The sequence below is a fragment of the Diabrotica undecimpunctata genome, chromosome 8 (assembly GCF_040954645.1).
Source record: "Diabrotica undecimpunctata isolate CICGRU chromosome 8, icDiaUnde3, whole genome shotgun sequence".
Lineage (NCBI taxonomy): Eukaryota > Metazoa > Arthropoda > Insecta > Coleoptera > Chrysomelidae > Diabrotica > Diabrotica undecimpunctata.
Window position 1 is genome coordinate 3,264,718 of NC_092810.1, and position 18,162 is coordinate 3,282,879.

General features: G+C 33.8%; 1 protein-coding gene across 1 annotated transcript; it reads left to right on the forward strand.

The window, feature by feature from the left end:
- The first annotated feature begins 938 nt into the window (after positions 1-938).
- LOC140449185 (facilitated trehalose transporter Tret1-like) lies at positions 939-13,475 on the forward strand. Its single transcript, XM_072542342.1, has 2 exons — positions 939-1,481; positions 7,593-13,475. Exons 1-2 carry the CDS (start codon positions 1,364-1,366, stop codon positions 8,927-8,929), a joined length of 1,455 nt encoding a protein of 484 aa, XP_072398443.1. The 5' UTR covers positions 939-1,363; the 3' UTR covers positions 8,930-13,475.
- Positions 13,476-18,162: the final 4,687 nt, after the last annotated feature.

The following is an 18,162-nucleotide window of genomic DNA, read 5'->3' on the forward strand; positions in this document are numbered from 1 at the left end:
GTCAAAATGCTCTCGACTTCGTACCGTTTGTTATTTATATTTGATTGTATAGTTTTCATCAATTTTGTGCATTTCAAAGCGCTTCGTTTTGTTTTTGGATTAGCGATAAGGGCTTTTGTGAAATGTTTTGCAAAATGTTACTCGTAATAATTGGTAGAGATGTTCAGTTTTTAATCAAACGAGCCGTTTAATTAGAGCAAAAGTTATGCTTTTTGAGGGGTTTTGAGTATTTTATAAAAACGCGTCAATTAATTTAACCTGGAATGAAATTGGATCAATAGCTAATGCGTCGGATGCATGTGATTTGGTTTTGAGATTGAGTTTCTATTAAATGTATTAAATGGATAATATTTTTTATACTTCCCTGCTTTTTTTCCTGTTACGATATCTGAATCCTGGTATTTTTGTATAAGGTAGAGGCACCAGTACCTGACACTCTAAGGCCAGAAAGATATATTTTCTCATATTAAAACGTTAATTTTACTCAGATTTTTTTGACCTCTTAAGCAAAATGTATGATTAAGTTTATTACTAATTGTACATGTGAAAAAAGATTTGATTTAAATAAAACTTGCCAAAAAAAATTTATTTTTAAATACATGCTTTGTTCCTAATACCTGGCATTGCAAATTTTGCAGAATCCAAAAAAATACCCAACACCTGACATATCAAAAAAGGTATTGAAATAAAAAAAAAATAACTTATTTATTCAAATATCTAATACAAACAGGAAAAACTTTATTATTTCTGGAATTCTGTACATTTCACGATTATTTAAACTTGCTGGTTCGTTGATCTTCTCCACAATATCAGTATGATCATACCATATTGCATCCTCTTTATTTGGCCATTTCCACGAGTTAAAGTTGCTGTTTACCATACCACCAACAAACGCCTTATTTTCTTCTACTTCTTTTATTTTTCATGGGTAGTGTTGATCTTCATAACATAAATAGCAATAACATGGTCACCTTCTTTTAAATGAGATTTATTGAATGTTGAAATATTAGCTGGAATGTCATCACCACTATCAGATTCCAAATTTAATTGCTCATCATATAGAGATGTTTCAGAATTTGAATCACTTCTGCAGAAAAAATGGAAGTATTTTTGTTTTGTTTGAATTATTTGTTGATTGTAATAAGAGGATTATTACTTTGGTGGTCTATTATTTAATAAACATCAAAAACGTGATGAAGTCATTATTCCCATTTTCTAAATTTTCTGAAGTTCTCGACAAATTTCTAGACTTGACAACACCGCACGGGTCAGTGTTCTGTTGAAACCGAACTGCTTACAACACTTAGCTTAAATACTTATAATAATTAGAGATAAAAGATGTTTATTTAACACGAATACTACTATGGAACAACCAGAGAAGGAAATCCGGAAAAATCGACTGATTCCCACATTCGAACACCTCGGAAAGATAGTGCTCTCCAAAAAAGACGGTGGATACCTATATTTTTGTGCTGTTACAGGTACGTGAACGAATAGGCTGCCAAAGTTTTATTTTGATTTTTTTTATCGGGGACTTGTGACATTCTATAAAGAAGTGATATCGTTAATCAGTAATTTCATTCAATTCGAAACTGTGATTAAACAATTTTGAAAGAGATTCACAGTTCAAACGGTATTAAAAAATATTTGAAATATATTTTAATACAATCAGTATTATTACTTTATTCTTAATTTGTTTTTAATGGGAATATTTTTAGTTAAATATCTATTTTTAATTTTTTATTTGGAACGTGGAAAAAAAATTAAGTGCTCATATAAATTGTGCAAAGAGACAGACATTGTTCTGAATCTATTTTCTTGTATCATTTTAATATTAATTTACCATTTTTAATAGGGATTAATCTCAATTTCAAATATTTTAACAAATTAATTTGTTTTTTGTATAATATTTCCGAAATGGAAAACAAAACGTCAAAATAAAATGCATTTTAACCTGAAATTATGATTAATTCGCGTTAAAGATAGTGAATAAGACCGTCAATCAGACTTTGACAACTAGTCAGAGACTATAAACAATTTTTTACAAAAGTTGCATACAATATTTTTCTACGTTTATGTCAAAATGCTTGCTAGATATTGTGAAAAGTTCTCCGAGTGATTGCTGGTATAAGTAATCCCCCACTTTCTGGTTAAGAGCTCTGGGCGGATGAGTTGATAAGTTAACGGACACCTTTTTGTCTTGAGATTGGTAAATCGGTCTCGAAGGTGGAGGAACAAACGGAGAACTACTGCATTAAGAGAACCACTACGACAAATCGTAGAAAAGATATTACTGATTATGACATTCGGATATCAAAATCCCGTAGAGAAGGACATTCACAAAACGCAATGCCTTCTCGGTCGCCAATAGACGAAATCCTTGCCAATGTAGTATAAAGAAAAATCTCACGATCTGCAGATATAATGTTTAAAAATTGTATAAGGTAGGTAAGACTCAGTAGTGTCTCTATGTCGGTTCTACCTCAACAGTTCATAATTATTTTAACTTTTAAGTCAAATTATTTTACTTGCAGCGACATCTATTGAACGGAGGATGAGTCTGTGTTCTCATGCGCCGTAGTCGCTCTTGGAATCAACATTGTGGACTGTCATAGTTCAGCTATTATCAGCTAGACGGCCATATTTCTTTAATTTACGTCATTTTTATTCTGTTATTTCTATTAATAATTAAATAAAAAATTAATCGATTGCGGAATTGAACTCACAGTTCATCAAAAACGATGTGCCCGTCGCTAAGCCAGTCCTACTTCGATTAAATATTAGTATAAATACAAAAAAATCTTAGATCGTTGTAAAGGAGACAGTCATATATTCGTAAATAAAAAATTAACATATCTTTGAAAATACAATTTAATTATATACAGATTTAAGTTTAGATAGCAGTTTTAGGCTTACAGTTTATAGATAACAGTTAGACGTTTTATGGCAAATGTCAGATATTATGTCACGTTTTATGTTAAATGTCACGTTTTATGTCAAATGTCACGTTTTATGTCAAATGTCACGTTTTGTGTCGTACGTCATTTTTGTTTAGTAATTAAATAACAGATTAAAAATGACGTAAATTATATAAAATTGGCCATCTAGCGGATAATAGCTGAACTATGACAGTCCATAATTTAGATTCCAAAAGCGACAGCGGCGCATGAGAACACAGACCCATCATCCGTTCGATAGAGTAAATTAGTTTGGATTAAAAATTAAAATTAAAATATCGCCATCTAGCAGATAATTATGAACCGGCATAGAAACACTACTGACTCGTAATGCTCTCAAGGATATGGATTGACTATCAAGAGACATAATAGGAACAATCAAAATGAGATGGACGAATTCTGGGCAATGTGAAATTAACAATCAAAGAAACTGCCAGACATCTTAAAAACTTGTCTCCCATATCGTAAAGAATGTTCATCCTTCAACTAAATACCTATCCAATTACAACTAACATTATCCACGTATATGCCCCTACAGCTGACGACGACTTAGGTGAAGCATTTTATAATAAATTATCCAACACCTTCCAAATTTTTAATGTAATATCAGTTTCATTTTCTTGTTGCGAGGGTCCGTGTCTCCTTGCATTCTTTGTTACATCGCTGTAACTTCTATTTTCACTGACCTCTACCGTTTTTAGTTTTTTTGCTTTCAATAACTCTATGGGGCGCTTTTATATCATTGTCTTTGTTTGTTCTCTCATTTCTCATTGTTTGTAATTTTTTAGCTACATACGACTGTTTTCTTCACAATGAACAAATTTTGGTTTATCTTCCGGTGGTTTTTGGCAATCTTTAGTAAGGTGTTTACGAATACATTTTACACATCTTGGATCCTTTTTACAGTATTTCCACGTGTGTCCGTAAGCCTGGCATTTAATGACTCGGTTTCAATTCTCGTACTAAGTATGTCTGTTATGCCGTAAATTCTGTTTATATCTTCATCCTGTCTAAATGTTGAACATATAAACATATCTAGTTGTTTTTTAGTTTTCCATTTGAATTTCTTGTCAGCTTTAATGGCTTTATATTGTCGTTTTTGTAGGTCCTTTACAATTTCCTCTGGTGGCCATATGTGATGTAATTTCTAAACAACAACTCTAATTGCCTCTCTTGCTTATTTTCATAAGTGTGGTGCGAAAGTTTACTCGTATTTAATTTCTCTATTAGAGTTCTGTAATGATCGCTATTGGCTCTATTAATTTTTATAACACCACTGTTTATGATTTACATAGTACAGGTAATACCAGCCTCAGTCAGGAGCTTGCTCAGGTCAACAGCAATTTGAAAAAAACCTTCTACTACAACCGAAGGTGGTGGTTTTGGATTTTTGATTGGTTTTTCAGTTTGTATTTCTGCACTTGATTTATGCGGAGAGGGAGGAGATAATGAGGTATCCATTTTACATTTTTTGTTAGTTTTCCTGTTTTTGTTTCTTATCCAGCCCGTTTCATACGCTAAATCTTCTTCATCGCTGAAGTATTCAAATTTATCTGCTTTTAATTTCTTTTGTGATTCATCAGCACTTGCGGTTAACCCTGTACGCTGTTCGGCGTTTTCCAGCTGTGCTAATCTCTTTTCGATATCGGCGATTATTTGACTCAACCGTTGATTATCCATATTAAGTCTCTTAACATTTTCTTCTGACTGACACCATGGATTATAAAGCGACTGCTTATTTTGTGAACGTTGTGTATTCTCTGCGAACATCGCATTATTTTGTTGGCCTAGTAGTGCGTCCGTTTCGGTATGTATAAGAAACTAAGAAAACTATAGAAACTATAAGAAAATAAGAAACATGGCCATTGAAATCACTCACTACTAATGATCTCTTAATTACTACTTAATTACCACTGATTAGATAGCAGAGCTCTGAGTACGTCTATAGGGGAAATCGGGGTAATACCGCGCATAGGGGAATATCGCGCATCAGTATCTTGGCAACACGGCGTAAGCATTGCAACACTCAACACAGTGCGCCGTCTCGTATTTGCTAGCCGACCACATGTTTGTAATATGACTGCACTGCATTCGTAGTATTGGTTTAGACAAGGTCACAGATTGTTTGTTTTTCAAGATTTTGATGTAATTTTCGACTAATCTTTAACAAGAGGTAAGTACTTTTGTTATTAATTTTCATTAAAACTATTCAGTGATTATTTTGCTTTATATGTATTGATAATTTCACGTACAAAAATAATGCATTTTATTTAGTCATTAACGAACAGTGATAAGTTAAGTTAGGTTACTCAGGGGAAATACCGCGCAGCTCTGTCGGGGTAATTTCGTGCTGCGCGGTATTACCCCGTGTAAGAATTTTTGCTGATATAGTGTTTTTATTGCATTTTAGATTCCAAAATGCCCCGTGCTTACGTTCGGAAAACTGAAAGATCAAAATGGACAGAAGATGAACTAAAAGCTGCGATCACTGCTATACGATCTGGGCGACAAGTAAGAGAAATCGGTCGATCATTCAATATTCCAGAATTCACTCTAGGTGACAAACTAAAGTCCAATAGCCATAAAAAAATAAAACTTGGCAGGAAACCAATTTTTAATGATGAACAGTAATCCACCATAGTCAACCATGTTAAAGAGTTGGCGAATATGTTTTTTGGAGTCACATCATCAGAACTAAGACGTTTAGCATACCAGTTTGCTGAAGAGAATAAAATAAAACGCCGTTTTGACTCGATAAAGAAGATTGCTGGTGAAGATTGGTTAGAACTCTTTTTGAAACGTCATCCAGACATTAGTGTTAGAAAATCCGAAGGTACCAGTTAAAACCGCATTTCTACATTCAATAAAGATGAGGTTGAAAGATTTTTTAACAATCTGCTCACAGTTATGGAAAAGTTCAAATTTCCTGAGAGTCTAATTTTTAATGTAGATGAAACGGACATTTCTACGGTCCAGAAACCATCAAAAATTTTGGCACCAAAAGGTCAAAAGCAAGTAGGATCCGTAATATCTTGGGAAATAGGGAAAAATGTTACCATAGTATGCGCTGTAAATGTTTCAGGACAGTTTGTCCCTCCTATGTTCGTATTCCCTCGAATACGTATGAATCCACAATTAATGAGAGGAGGCCCAATTGCAGCAATCTACAGATGTTCAAAAAACGGTTGGATAAATGAAAAGTTATTCTTCGACTGGATAAAATATTTTTGTCAGCATATAAAGGCCTCGAAAGAAGATCCAGTGCTTCCCATATTGGATAACCATGGGAGTCACATTTCTTTGGAAATTTATACTTACTGCAGATCATACAGAATTGTTATGGTTTTACTTCCCCCTCGAATGCTTTCAATCGTGAGGGCGACTTGTATCTGAGAACTCGTACCCATGAAAAGATCACACATTTTGAACTTGCTTCCATTTTTACCAAAACATACCTGAGGACGCATGCCACGATGAACAAAGAAATATCCGGGTTCTGTGGTGCTGGAATATGGCCCATAGATCCTAATAAATTCTCTGAAGATGATTTCAGCTTAATAGATCACTGAAGTTTCATATATGCACGTTGTAATGGACTTAGAAACCGACGTTACCAATGATGACAGGGCCCTTGATCAGTCGAGATGTGACGAAACTCTGCAGAGAACTCCACCGAGAAATACCGAACCCCAACCGGGACCATCGAGATATGATGAAACTATACAGAGAACTCCACCTAGAAATACCGAACCCTAACCGGGATCATCGAGATGTGATGAAACTATGCACAAGACTCCATCTTATAAAGCGAAATTGAAATCAAACCAGCAAACTGCACCCCAGCCTGGAACGTCAGGAAATATTAAAACTCAGTCTAGTATACCCATTGAAAAGCTAGCTCCTCTTCCTTTCAAATTTATAAAGAAAAGTTTCAAATCACGTGCAAAACAACACTCAAAAGTTTTCCCTTCCACGCCACTAAAAACGCAATTAGAAATAAAACAAGAAAAGAGAAATATTAAGAAAAAATCTGAAGAGGCCAAACAAATGAAACCAAGAAAAAAACGACAGGAATCGTAGGAAAACTGGCTACTAAAGCAAAGAAACGACTTGTACGCAAGAAAGCTGGAGTTAGAAACTCACATTTTGATGATTCTGAGTCTAAAAGTTATGATGAGAGTAAGCTTTGTGATGATGATGAATTAGATGATGTAGATCTAACATTAGAAAATGAGGAGTGTTTGGTGTGCGGTGAATTCGGACGAGACAAAGAAATTTTGTACCGTTGTGTAGTGTGTTCGAATTGGGCTCATTCGCGATATGTGTGCCAAGGTCGAACGAAAGACAGAAAGTAAAATTGTCTCTTTAATGTTTTTTTTTTAATTTTGTCTTTAAGAAATCTGTTTTGTTTACAATATTTGCTTTATTACAATAAATTTTTTTCGAATAAAGTTTTATTTAATTCTGTGCAAAATTCCCCCGGTTTCCCCTACACTTGAACGGTCAAATAAATATGAAAAAAAAATTTCTTTTCTTTTTTTTTGCATATTTGTCAGTAATATAATTTATATCGTCGACGCGGAATTTATAATTTTTAAATGATAACCTTTTTAATGCTCAGTTTTCTTTCACCAGCTAGTCTTTTGGTCTTCAGTGGCTGTTCCTGTATAGTATGGTCTTCTCCGGTGATACCGAAGCTGAAGTCCGAAGATGCAGACGAAAACCCACTCGGCGAACCCGTCACCACTTTGCAAATATCACTGATAACAGGTTTGCCATCGTTTGTAGCACTGCTGGGTAATTTTGTGTTCGCCAAGATGCCCAATGCGTTTGGTCGGAAAACAACCATGTTATCGATATCCTTCGGAATGTTGGCGTCGCTACTGTTAGTCGCTTTCGGCACTCACGTCTATATGTACTCAGCAGGCTTGTCTTTTCTTTTTATATGTGTTGCTGGTGTATACGTAGCGCTTCCTTTATATTTGAGTGAAATATCCGAAGACCACAACAGAGGAAGAATATTAAGTCTCATTGGAGTTTTGATGCCTTTGGGAAATCTCTACGGCTACCTCTTAGGACCGATTACTTCCGTAAGAACGTTTACTTTACTTTTAGCGTTACCACTTCTGGTTCATTTGTTCCTTGTGTTTATGTATTTACCAGAATCTCCGGTGTATTTAGTTTCAAAGAAACAGATACCAGCCGCTTTGTGTTCATTAATAAAATTAAGAAAGAACAAAAACTCTGTAGAAATCGAAGATGAGTATTTTAAGATAGACCAGACGCTTAAAGCTAGAGAAAACTTCAAAGAAAGAGGAATAATGGAGTTGTTTACAAATAGGAGTGTCAGAAAAGCCTTGTTGATATCTTTATGTGTGAATCTTACACAGCAGTTATCAGGAGTTATAAGTATTTTGAAGTTTTTAGCTCCGGTTTTTAATGAAGTCAGTACTTCGTTTTCAGGCAATAAAGTAGCTATTTTAGTAGGTCTTGTTAAGTTTGTCAGCTTCTTTATAAGTTCTTGTTTAGTGGAGAAGTTAGGACGGAGACCTCTGTTGCTAACTTCTGCATTTGGTAGTTGCGTTTCCTTGTTTTGCATAGGTTTATTTTTCTTTTTAAAACAGCATACTTCAGTTACGATAGACGACATTACTTGGCTACCTATTTCGTCAGTCCTGGTGTTCAATTTCATGTACGCTTTAGGAATAGGAACCTTATCAATAACCATAATGAACGAGATGTTACCTACAGATGTTAAAGCAGTAGGTTCGGCTCTAGTTTTTACTATTTGTTACCTATTAGGCTCCTCCCAGGTGTTTCTCTTTCCGTTGATTAGTGAACATTTCGGAATATTTTACTGCGTTTGGTCGTTCAGTGTATGTTGCTTATTAGGGTTTGTTGTTATGTTCATTTTTTTGCCAGAGACGAAAGGAAAGAGTTTTCTAGAAATACAAGCCATTTTAGAAACATAAAAAGTTTTCAAATGGGACATGGAACAAAAAATCATCTCATTACAAATGTAAATTTTGATATTTTAAAGCCTTAAAATGTTTCAATTTGTTCCAGATTTGTGAATTCTAGTCTGTTTATGATAGTTCACTAAAGATAACGAGTTCTGTGGTTAGCTTCTGTGTAAGGTCCAATATTAATCGAATTTATTTTAATTACTTGTAAGTTTTTTATTTATTTTTACCGCTGAATTTCCTGATACAAAAAATCTGTAAACCACTTGAACCCTGAACATCACTTTGGAGATTATACTATCAGATGTACTTTCAGCTTTTGAGGCAGCCGTTAAAGAAAAACATAATAGGTACGGATCTGCTTTGCCAGGTTAAAAAATTATGTATGACAATTTTGAACAGTAAAATACTAATAGCATAACTGAAGACAGACACGGAAAGAGATATCGCCTTCTGTTTTTTCTTTTTATTTCTCAGAATTTATCCCAAATTTGGAGGTATCAAAGGCTTCTGGCAGCCTATAAAGCACACGTAAACATCTTATACTTGAGAATCAAATTTGTAGCCAGTAAATTCTCCGAACTATCAATGCGATAAACCAACAACATCGTTGCCAGTTTGTAATGATAGATATTCTAGCAATTTATCATTTAATCATTGACATGCAGCAAAATTATCATATTATTGATCGTTTTGTATTTGTTAAGGTATATAATAAAATGTATTTAGTAACATCAATATTTATGTATAATATTATATTTATATACAATACTTATATATAGAAAACATCTAAAGTACGATAACATTCTTTGTAAAAGTCATACATGACAACATCGCATTCTAGGACCGGTAGAAAGGAATAGTAGATCAACGTTGTCATAATATAGAGAGAGATAAATTGCTCATTGACTTCCTAGCTTAGCATTCAGTAGCGTATCGTTCACACTGTTGCAGTGACTTTTAAAAATTAATCTTAATATAATATGATATGAGACTTATATTTAACTTTGAAGTGTATACTTCTTATCACAAAAAAAAACACTTACTTTCAAATTCCATAATTTTGTACAAAACATACGAGAGAAAGAAACTTTCTATGACATTTAATGAAAAACTATAATTTTTTTTAATGACATTTTTTGTTTGTTACAAAAATTAATTATCAAAAAGACAGGTAGAGAGATTTACCCTGCTGTTATTTCAATGAAAGGTTTCTTTTCATTGGAATTACTTATATTTTAAATATACTAATTTACATAATTATGAAAATCCAATTCTGAACTTGCCGATTACATGAAGTGAACTTTTACTTTTAGTGAACATATAAACACTCACACATATAGGTATATTATAATTAAATAAAATAAATCGAATCGAATATACCTAATACAAATAAGAAGTATTCATTTTTTTTTAAGAGCAAAGTATATTGGTACAAAATGTATTTTAGTTTGAAAACTAGGTTAACAAAACAAACTTACTTACATACGAAAGTAATCTTAATAAAATGGTTCTACCTCCCAGGAAGTTAAAATATTAATCATCGTATGAAGACGACTCGTCGGCTGATGAAGAGCTATCGCGATCACTATTATTTATATTGATAATTAATGGTTCAACCGAAATGTCCACTCTTGTGTCTAAGTCCCACATTCTATCTTCTTCTTTTATAGTGTGTCTTATACAATTTTTCCAAGACTCAGGTGTGACATTTTGTATGGCAGTAGCTAACGAGCACTTCACCTCCTCCATTTTAAAACTCAAGTTTTCCCTTGCCACTTGGTTTTTTATTTGAGCCCATATAAGCTCGATATGGTTCAGCTCACAATGATAAGGAGGGAGGCGATGTACAATTATGTTGTTTGCACGAGCCATTTCATCGACTGCATATTTCTTGAAAACGGGTATATGTATCCTCGCGAGGTTTAATAATTGTACTTTCAACATGTTGTCATTGAATGGTATATTTTTTTGAGAGAGTCAGTTGATTATTTCACCTTTTCGCCAGGCAGTCGTTGGTGATGGCTCCAACCGTCGACTGTGGTATGACGCATTGTCCATAACAACGACAGAATTTGCTTCAAGGCTTGGTAGAATATTTGAAAACCAACCTTCGAATCTTTGAGCGTCCATTTCCTCATGTTAATCGTTGGTTTTCTTGGATTCCAATAGTAACAAGCCGTTGTCCAAAAAACCCGAATCGCTGCCTATATGTGTTATTATGAGCCTCCGTCCTTTACCCACTGGTGTTGCTCTTCAATGAAGGCTTGTCGACGACTTTTAATTTCCAAATCTTGCCACACCTTTGAGACAGTATGACCTTGATTTAGCCAAGTTTCATCTAAATAGTATACTTTTCGTCCTTCACGACGATACTCTCGGATTTTTTGTAAGTAATTTCTCCGCCACAAAACAATTTCATCTTTTTCTAAAAGAACACTATTCCTGCTTCTTTTTATATATTTAATGTTCATTTGTTCTAATGTTCGCAATAAAACACGTCGTGATATTTTGGGTATTGAATTATCGGAATTTATTTCAACTTCAACTTTCTTTAAGGTTGGGATTTCGTTCCGAAAAAAGAAAGCATGGAATTTCCTCCGAATAGCATATTTGGTATGATCTTCAAGCTGAATACGTTTTCTACCTCTGGTTTCAATGGTTTCAACAGGTCCATCATTCAATTTGCCTTTACTTTGTTTAAAATTGTTTACAATTCTGTATACACTTCTCGTCGAAACTTTAGTCAAATAACTACACAGGGTAACTACATCGTTGACCGACATACTTTTATTCCTTTCACGGAGTCCACAATACACATTGAATATAAATAGTTTTTTCTCCCATCGAAAAATTTGGACGTCGTTTACTTTTACTGCTTTCACTTTCCATATTACTCACAACAGTAAAATAAGTGTTCACTGCTTAGATAATCTAATCGATATGTGAGTCATGTCCTGCGGTGGGGCCACGATGAGTAGAATACTATTTTGCTGACGTCACGTTGCGTGGCAACGACGAATAGAATCGACGGTTGCTGGGCAACGTGACGTCAGCAAAATAGTATTCTACTCATCGTCATCACACCACTGTTTACTTCAATAGCAAAACAACTGAATACCTGAGTAGCCGACTTTCACCGACTATCGCGGTTTTAGGGAGGTGTAACTATTACCTTCTAAACTAAAATTATTATTTATTGTAATTAATTCAAATTTATAAAACAATAATAAAAAGTAATGGGTTGTACAGCGATGTAGTATATCTTTTCTAAGTAAAAATATTAAGAGAATAAAAGTTTTGATTCTAAAAATATGTCGAGTGGGAGATAAAAAAAATTGAACGTATTAAACGAGCACTGAAAGATGTAGGTATGTGGTATCCTTCATCATTTTTAGTGGCGAATTTTGATTTCTCGTCCCAAAAAACACCAGCTTACCAAATTTCGTGTTGTTATCCCATGCCTATTACGAAATATTTAAAAATAAAAGTTTAACTTTGACCCCCTTTATTTTGGTTATTATCAACTTTCGTACTAAAGTAAGTTAGTTTAAATCGGCCTATTTTAATCTCAGGAATCTAAGATTAAGTTATGGCCATTCGTTACCAAACACCATGTATATTATATTAATATTATATAATAACCCAAATGTCAACAATTATCATATTAAAATTAACATAATTATAAATAGGTACATATTTATTTAATACAAGTAGCTTTGTCGTAACTTCTTATGATATTTTTCGTACGCCATTGGAAGACCTACAATAGCAATGAACCATCACTATTACTTCCAAGAATTTACTGCCTAGATTTCTGGATTCTGGCTATAGTTAGTATTTAAACATCTTCGAATAAGATCATCAAAAAAAAAATTTTTCTTCTTTATTATATTTAATTATGAGTACACTACTATGGAAGACCAAATGCCTGCCAATTACGTTTAATTTTAGTTTTTAACCGATTTTATTTCCATTAAAGATCAAACTTCACGTTTTTTATATTGTTCCAAGTCAATGAGACATACTGCGTGTTTTATTTATTCGTTTAACTAATAATTAAATTGATATGTTTAAGATGTCAAAAAACTGTATTATATATACTTCATCTAATTTACTTACCGTTGCACGTCATCCGCGTCATAGCCCGTGAGGTCACATGATACCAACACGAAATATTTAGGCGGTAGGTGTGTTCTTTTTTAGAATCACTTTGTCGAGTACACTAGCATTACAGCCACTAGACATATTTTATTATATACGCGTAGAAATAATATTTAAAGATTTCTATTAATGTTCACAGAAATACACAATAATATGTTTCATTTAATTTGTATAAATGCATTATAAAGCGTTTTTATGAAAAACATTTGTTCGGAACACATTGTAACTGTAATCGAACGAAGGTGATATTTTGGCATAAATTGGTAACACTTATTTGACAGTTGCGGTGTTGACACAAAATCATTTCAAATAAATAAGTAATGAAAAAAGTGTTGTTTTTGCAACTTCGATCTCTGTCAATGATAATGACGTGCAACGGTAAGTAAATTACATGGACTGTATACTTTTTTAATTGTAATGTATTGATTTAGTTGTAAATATTTGTGTAATAAATTATTTATACCTTTGTTTTCTTATCACTATGGTTCTTATGATATACGACAGAAATCAATTATGCTGATTTTTTTGTCGCGTAGGTTTTAGAACGACCCATATTAGCGACATAAGTAAATCGTACCAAACGACAGAACACATAGTAAAAGAAACATACCACCTAATACATGAAAAACATCTGCAACATTCCTAAGAAAAAAATTAATAATGATAATAGGAGTTTGGAATGCAAAAGTCGGAAAAATAAAAATACAATATACTCCCTCTATAACGAACACGGTTATTACGAGGTTTCGCTTATAACGAGGTATATAAGACGTCCCATGAAATTTCTATTAAACTATAACCCTCTATAACGGCACAAATTTGGTTATAATGAGAGAAAATATGATCAAAAAACGTGTTTTTTACGATTTTGGCCCGGCCGTGGCTATAAATAAATACCCTTTTTAACTTCCGTCCGCAATAAACTTCTTCTTTTTAATCTACCGACTGATATTGTGTTGTCAGAAATTTACAATTTATGATTCAAAAGTGTCAGTGTAGGGGTTTGACCATTCGCACCTAATAAACTACATAAAGAGGATTAAAAACATGACAAATGAAACAAATTTCACAAGAATTCCATTTCATAGTTGTTTTTGACGTAGATGTTTATCGTTTGTTTCCTGATTGTGCTTTCGCGTCTTGAAAGTTGTGTTGTAGATTACAGTCACATAGATTACATACTATGACTACTAAAAGAAAAGCATTTACTTAAGAAGAAAAAATTAACATCCTTAAAGATGTTGAGAACGGTAAGAAGAAATCAGAAGTTTGTAGTGAAAGAGGAATTTAAAGTTCCACTCTATCTACCATGCTCAAAAATAAACACGAGATTTTCGAAGCAGGTTCGACTTTTTCCGGTAAATCGAAAAAACTACGTGCCGCAACTAATAAAGAACTCGATACTGCAATAGTCAAATGGTTTACCGTAAACAGGACTGGGAAGTTCCAATAAGTGGACCACTGCTTCAAGAAAAAGCAACACAGTTTTCGCAGGCGTTAGGTGATGATGAGAATTTTAAAGCATCGAGTGGGTGGATGAGCCGTTTTAAGGCCAGGCACGAAATTACGTGTGGAAAAATTTGCGGTGTTTGGTTTTGAAAAAAGGAAGTTAGTCGTTATTGGGAAATCTCAAAAACCACGATGTTTCAGAAGTTTGAATCAGCTTCCTGTCACTAAATTTAATAAAAAATCGTGGATGACGGCAAAGATTTTGACGTGACAACGTCTTAAATTAGGTTGTGGCTCGGAGTCATTCATGAAAAAGTGTAACGCCCGCTCACGTCTGTTACGATGAGTCACCGAACGAGAGAGAGGCCCGCCGGACCGGCGAATTCCTTGCGTCTCTCTCCCACTCAAACATGATCGGTCCGCTGCGCGCGCAGCACTAGAGAATTAGGCGCGTTGAATCGGTGCGTGCTTGTGTCTCTGTCTTTCTCGAGCGTTCTTGGCGTTCAAGACACATTTCAGCAGAAACACTTCCTTTCATTTCATATTTCTCCTATCATCGTCCTATCCTCAACAAAATCACTCAAATAGAAATTAGTTAAGTTTAAGTTTACATGTACAATGTTTTAGTAAACAAAATATATTTCTATAGTTAAAATTTGTGCAATTCTTATTTTCATTCAATTCCTTGTTCCTATTGTGCAATTTAATAATATTCATATCAATAAATATTCTACCGAGAAAAAGACGTTGTCACGTAAAATCTTCGCCCGTAAAACCGACTTTACAGGCAACCGATTTTTTTTTATGAAGATTTAACTTACAAATTTGTTTCAATTTCTTTTTTAAAAAAGCAAACATTGGTTTAAGGTTTAAATACCAATAACATTATCACAGGAAACTTTAAAAAACATTTAATTATTATATTAGAAACTTTGAATGATTCATTGTTGGGTACAATGTGAAACTTTTTTTACAGAAAGTTTTTTTCGGTAAAAGAAAAATTGATAGTGCATTGAATCGGCGGCATTAAGATATCTGTTCCGTGATACAAAAAGTGAAAGTTGACAATGACTTTTGACAGTTTGTTTTGTGTTAATTTATAGCTGGACTCTATCTTTATTGTTAATCAGATGAATTTCTATATCAGAAACAATTGAAAAACATAACTTTTAGACTTCTACATTAGAATCTACATTATTTCGATGTTGTTTTCTCTTGTTATTGAACTCTTTATCTAAAAACAGTGAGTAATCAACAACATGTGTACAGGACACCTTGAATACCGTTATTTAAATGAATATAATAGACCAGGAGCTTGAAAATTTACATGGAGTTTTACAAGACGTACAAGATAAATGAAGGAAATTGAAAGGAGGTATAAGTTTTGCCATAATACCTAAACTATTGATAAGTTCCTGTCTTTGTATTTCAAATTTACTACAAGCGTAAAAAAATGTAAAATGGGGCATACAAGTCAGCATGAAGAAAACAGAATATTTAGTTATCAATTCAGATGCAAGGTTTGAAGTGTTGATAGACGAGGACGTGGAAATCAAACAAGTGGAAAAATTTAAATATTTACGTGCACTCATTGATAAGAACGGCTTGGGAGAAACCGAAATTAAACACCGAATTAATCAGGGATGTAACATTGTAGGATGTCTGAACTCCTTATAGGGCAAACCATGGTTGAATCAGTTCTTTGTTATGACTCCGAAGTATGGACAATTAATGCAGACCTGAAGAGAAGATTGTTGGCAGTTGAAATGGATTATTTGAGAAGAAGTGCTAGAACATCAAGGCTGGAGAGGAAGACCAACGAATCTATAAGAAATAACATGAATGCTACATAAAAGGTCATTGCCAGAATAGAAAGAAGAGGTTGGCACCTATTGAGAATACCTGACGAACGTTGGCCACAAAAACTTCACAGATGGAAGCTCCCTGGAAGAATTTTTTTTTTGTTGAAAAATTTTAAAACATTATTCAGTGTTTAGTTGGGTAAAATAGGATATCGAGTCGTTGGGTAAAACTGGGTACTATTCCGTTTCGTCCAACCAAAAAGTAGATTACGTATAAACAACTATTGAAGCCAGAGTAAGAAAAATAAAAATGAAACTCTCGAACGAAAAAATTCAGCAAAGAAAGGACTAGGGCGTCACAGACCAGTTTTCACAGCAGAACAAGAGGAGGAGTTGGTGGAACGCATTTTGTTAATGGAATCATGACTATTTGGTTAAACTTTGAAAGACTTTCGAAGTTTGGCTTTTCAGTGAGCTCAACGCAATGGATTAGATAATCCATTTAATAGAGACAAAAAATGGCTGGTAAAGCTTGGTTATACAGCTTTCCAAAAAGACATCCAACCGTTAAACTTCGTACCCCTGAGCCAACATCTCTAGCTAGAGCCATGGGTTTTAATAGGCCTGTCGTAAAAAATTATTTTTCCTTGCTTACTGGCGTGCTTGAAAAATATAAAATACCACACGAACGGATTTACAACGTTGACGACACGGGTGTAATGACTATGCTATGCCAAAGAAAAGATCGAAATGTTTATCATTGCGTGGGAAAAGGCAAGTTGGGTGTATATCGTCAGCTGAACGTGGTGTTCTTGTTACTGTGGAAATTTGCATGAATGCTTCTGGTGTATCTATGCCGTCCACCTTCATTTTTTAGTGGAGAACTTTTGAAGTGGGACATCGAAAGATTCTTTTAATTGTTGACAATTGTACAGCCCATCCGGAAGTTAACGATTTAAAAAATATTCAACTTCTTTTTTACCCCCAAATTGCACATCTGTTCTGCAACCGATGGACAAGGGCATCATAAGCTCCCTTAAAGTTCACTACAGAAAACTTTTAGTTAAGCGGATCATGAATAATGTGGAAAACCATAGTGAATCTCCTGTTACTTTATTAGATGCCATAAATTTCATCCACAAAGCATGGACACTCGTATATAAAAAATCATCAGAAAATGTTTTGGTCATGCGGAGTGGGCAAAGACTGAGGTAGAAAACGAAGAAGATGAATATCCTGTAGCAGAGTGGTTGAGTCAGTGACGAAAGTGATGAAGATGGAGCAGACAATCGCGGTGAATTTACGCAAGAAGGTCCTAAAAGATAAGATCTGGAAAGTGTTTTAAATGTTGTAAGAAACTCCATCCCAAGACAAAACGCAAATGAAAAAGAATACAACTGTTTTATCTTTAGAACATATGATAGATAGAATGATATTTGACAATTTAAAGCAGTCAAAAATGACAGACTTCTTTCAATTGCAGAAACAATAGTTTATGTTATCCTTGAAAATACACTTTATACATTATGTAGTTGGAAAAAATGTAAGTACAGATTTTTTGTTTTAACATATATCATTGTCAATAAACGTAAACAACTCTTTTTTGTTTTAATGTATTTCATTGACAATAAAAGTAACGCCATTCAAACAATATGTAGCATCTTATATTTCACCGAATGGCTTCACTATAGGAAGTTAATGTTTTAAAAAACTACATATTCATATGTATGCACAGTATTATTGTTGTCTGATATAACAAGATCTGCCTATAACGAGGTAATTAGTCTGCCGTTTCAGTTCTCGTTATAGAAGAAGTCTACTGTAGAT

What these genes read in the sequence shown, in the direction of transcription:
- LOC140449185 (XM_072542342.1), top strand. Translation starts at nt 1,364, where the DNA reads ATGGAACAACCAGAGAAGGAAATCCGGAAAAATCGACTGATTCCCACA. An exon ending in ATATTTTTGTGCTGTTACAG is followed by an intron (nt 1,482 to 7,592) that starts GTACGTGAACGA and finishes TTCTTTCACCAG; the next exon opens with CTAGTCTTTTGGTCTTCAGT.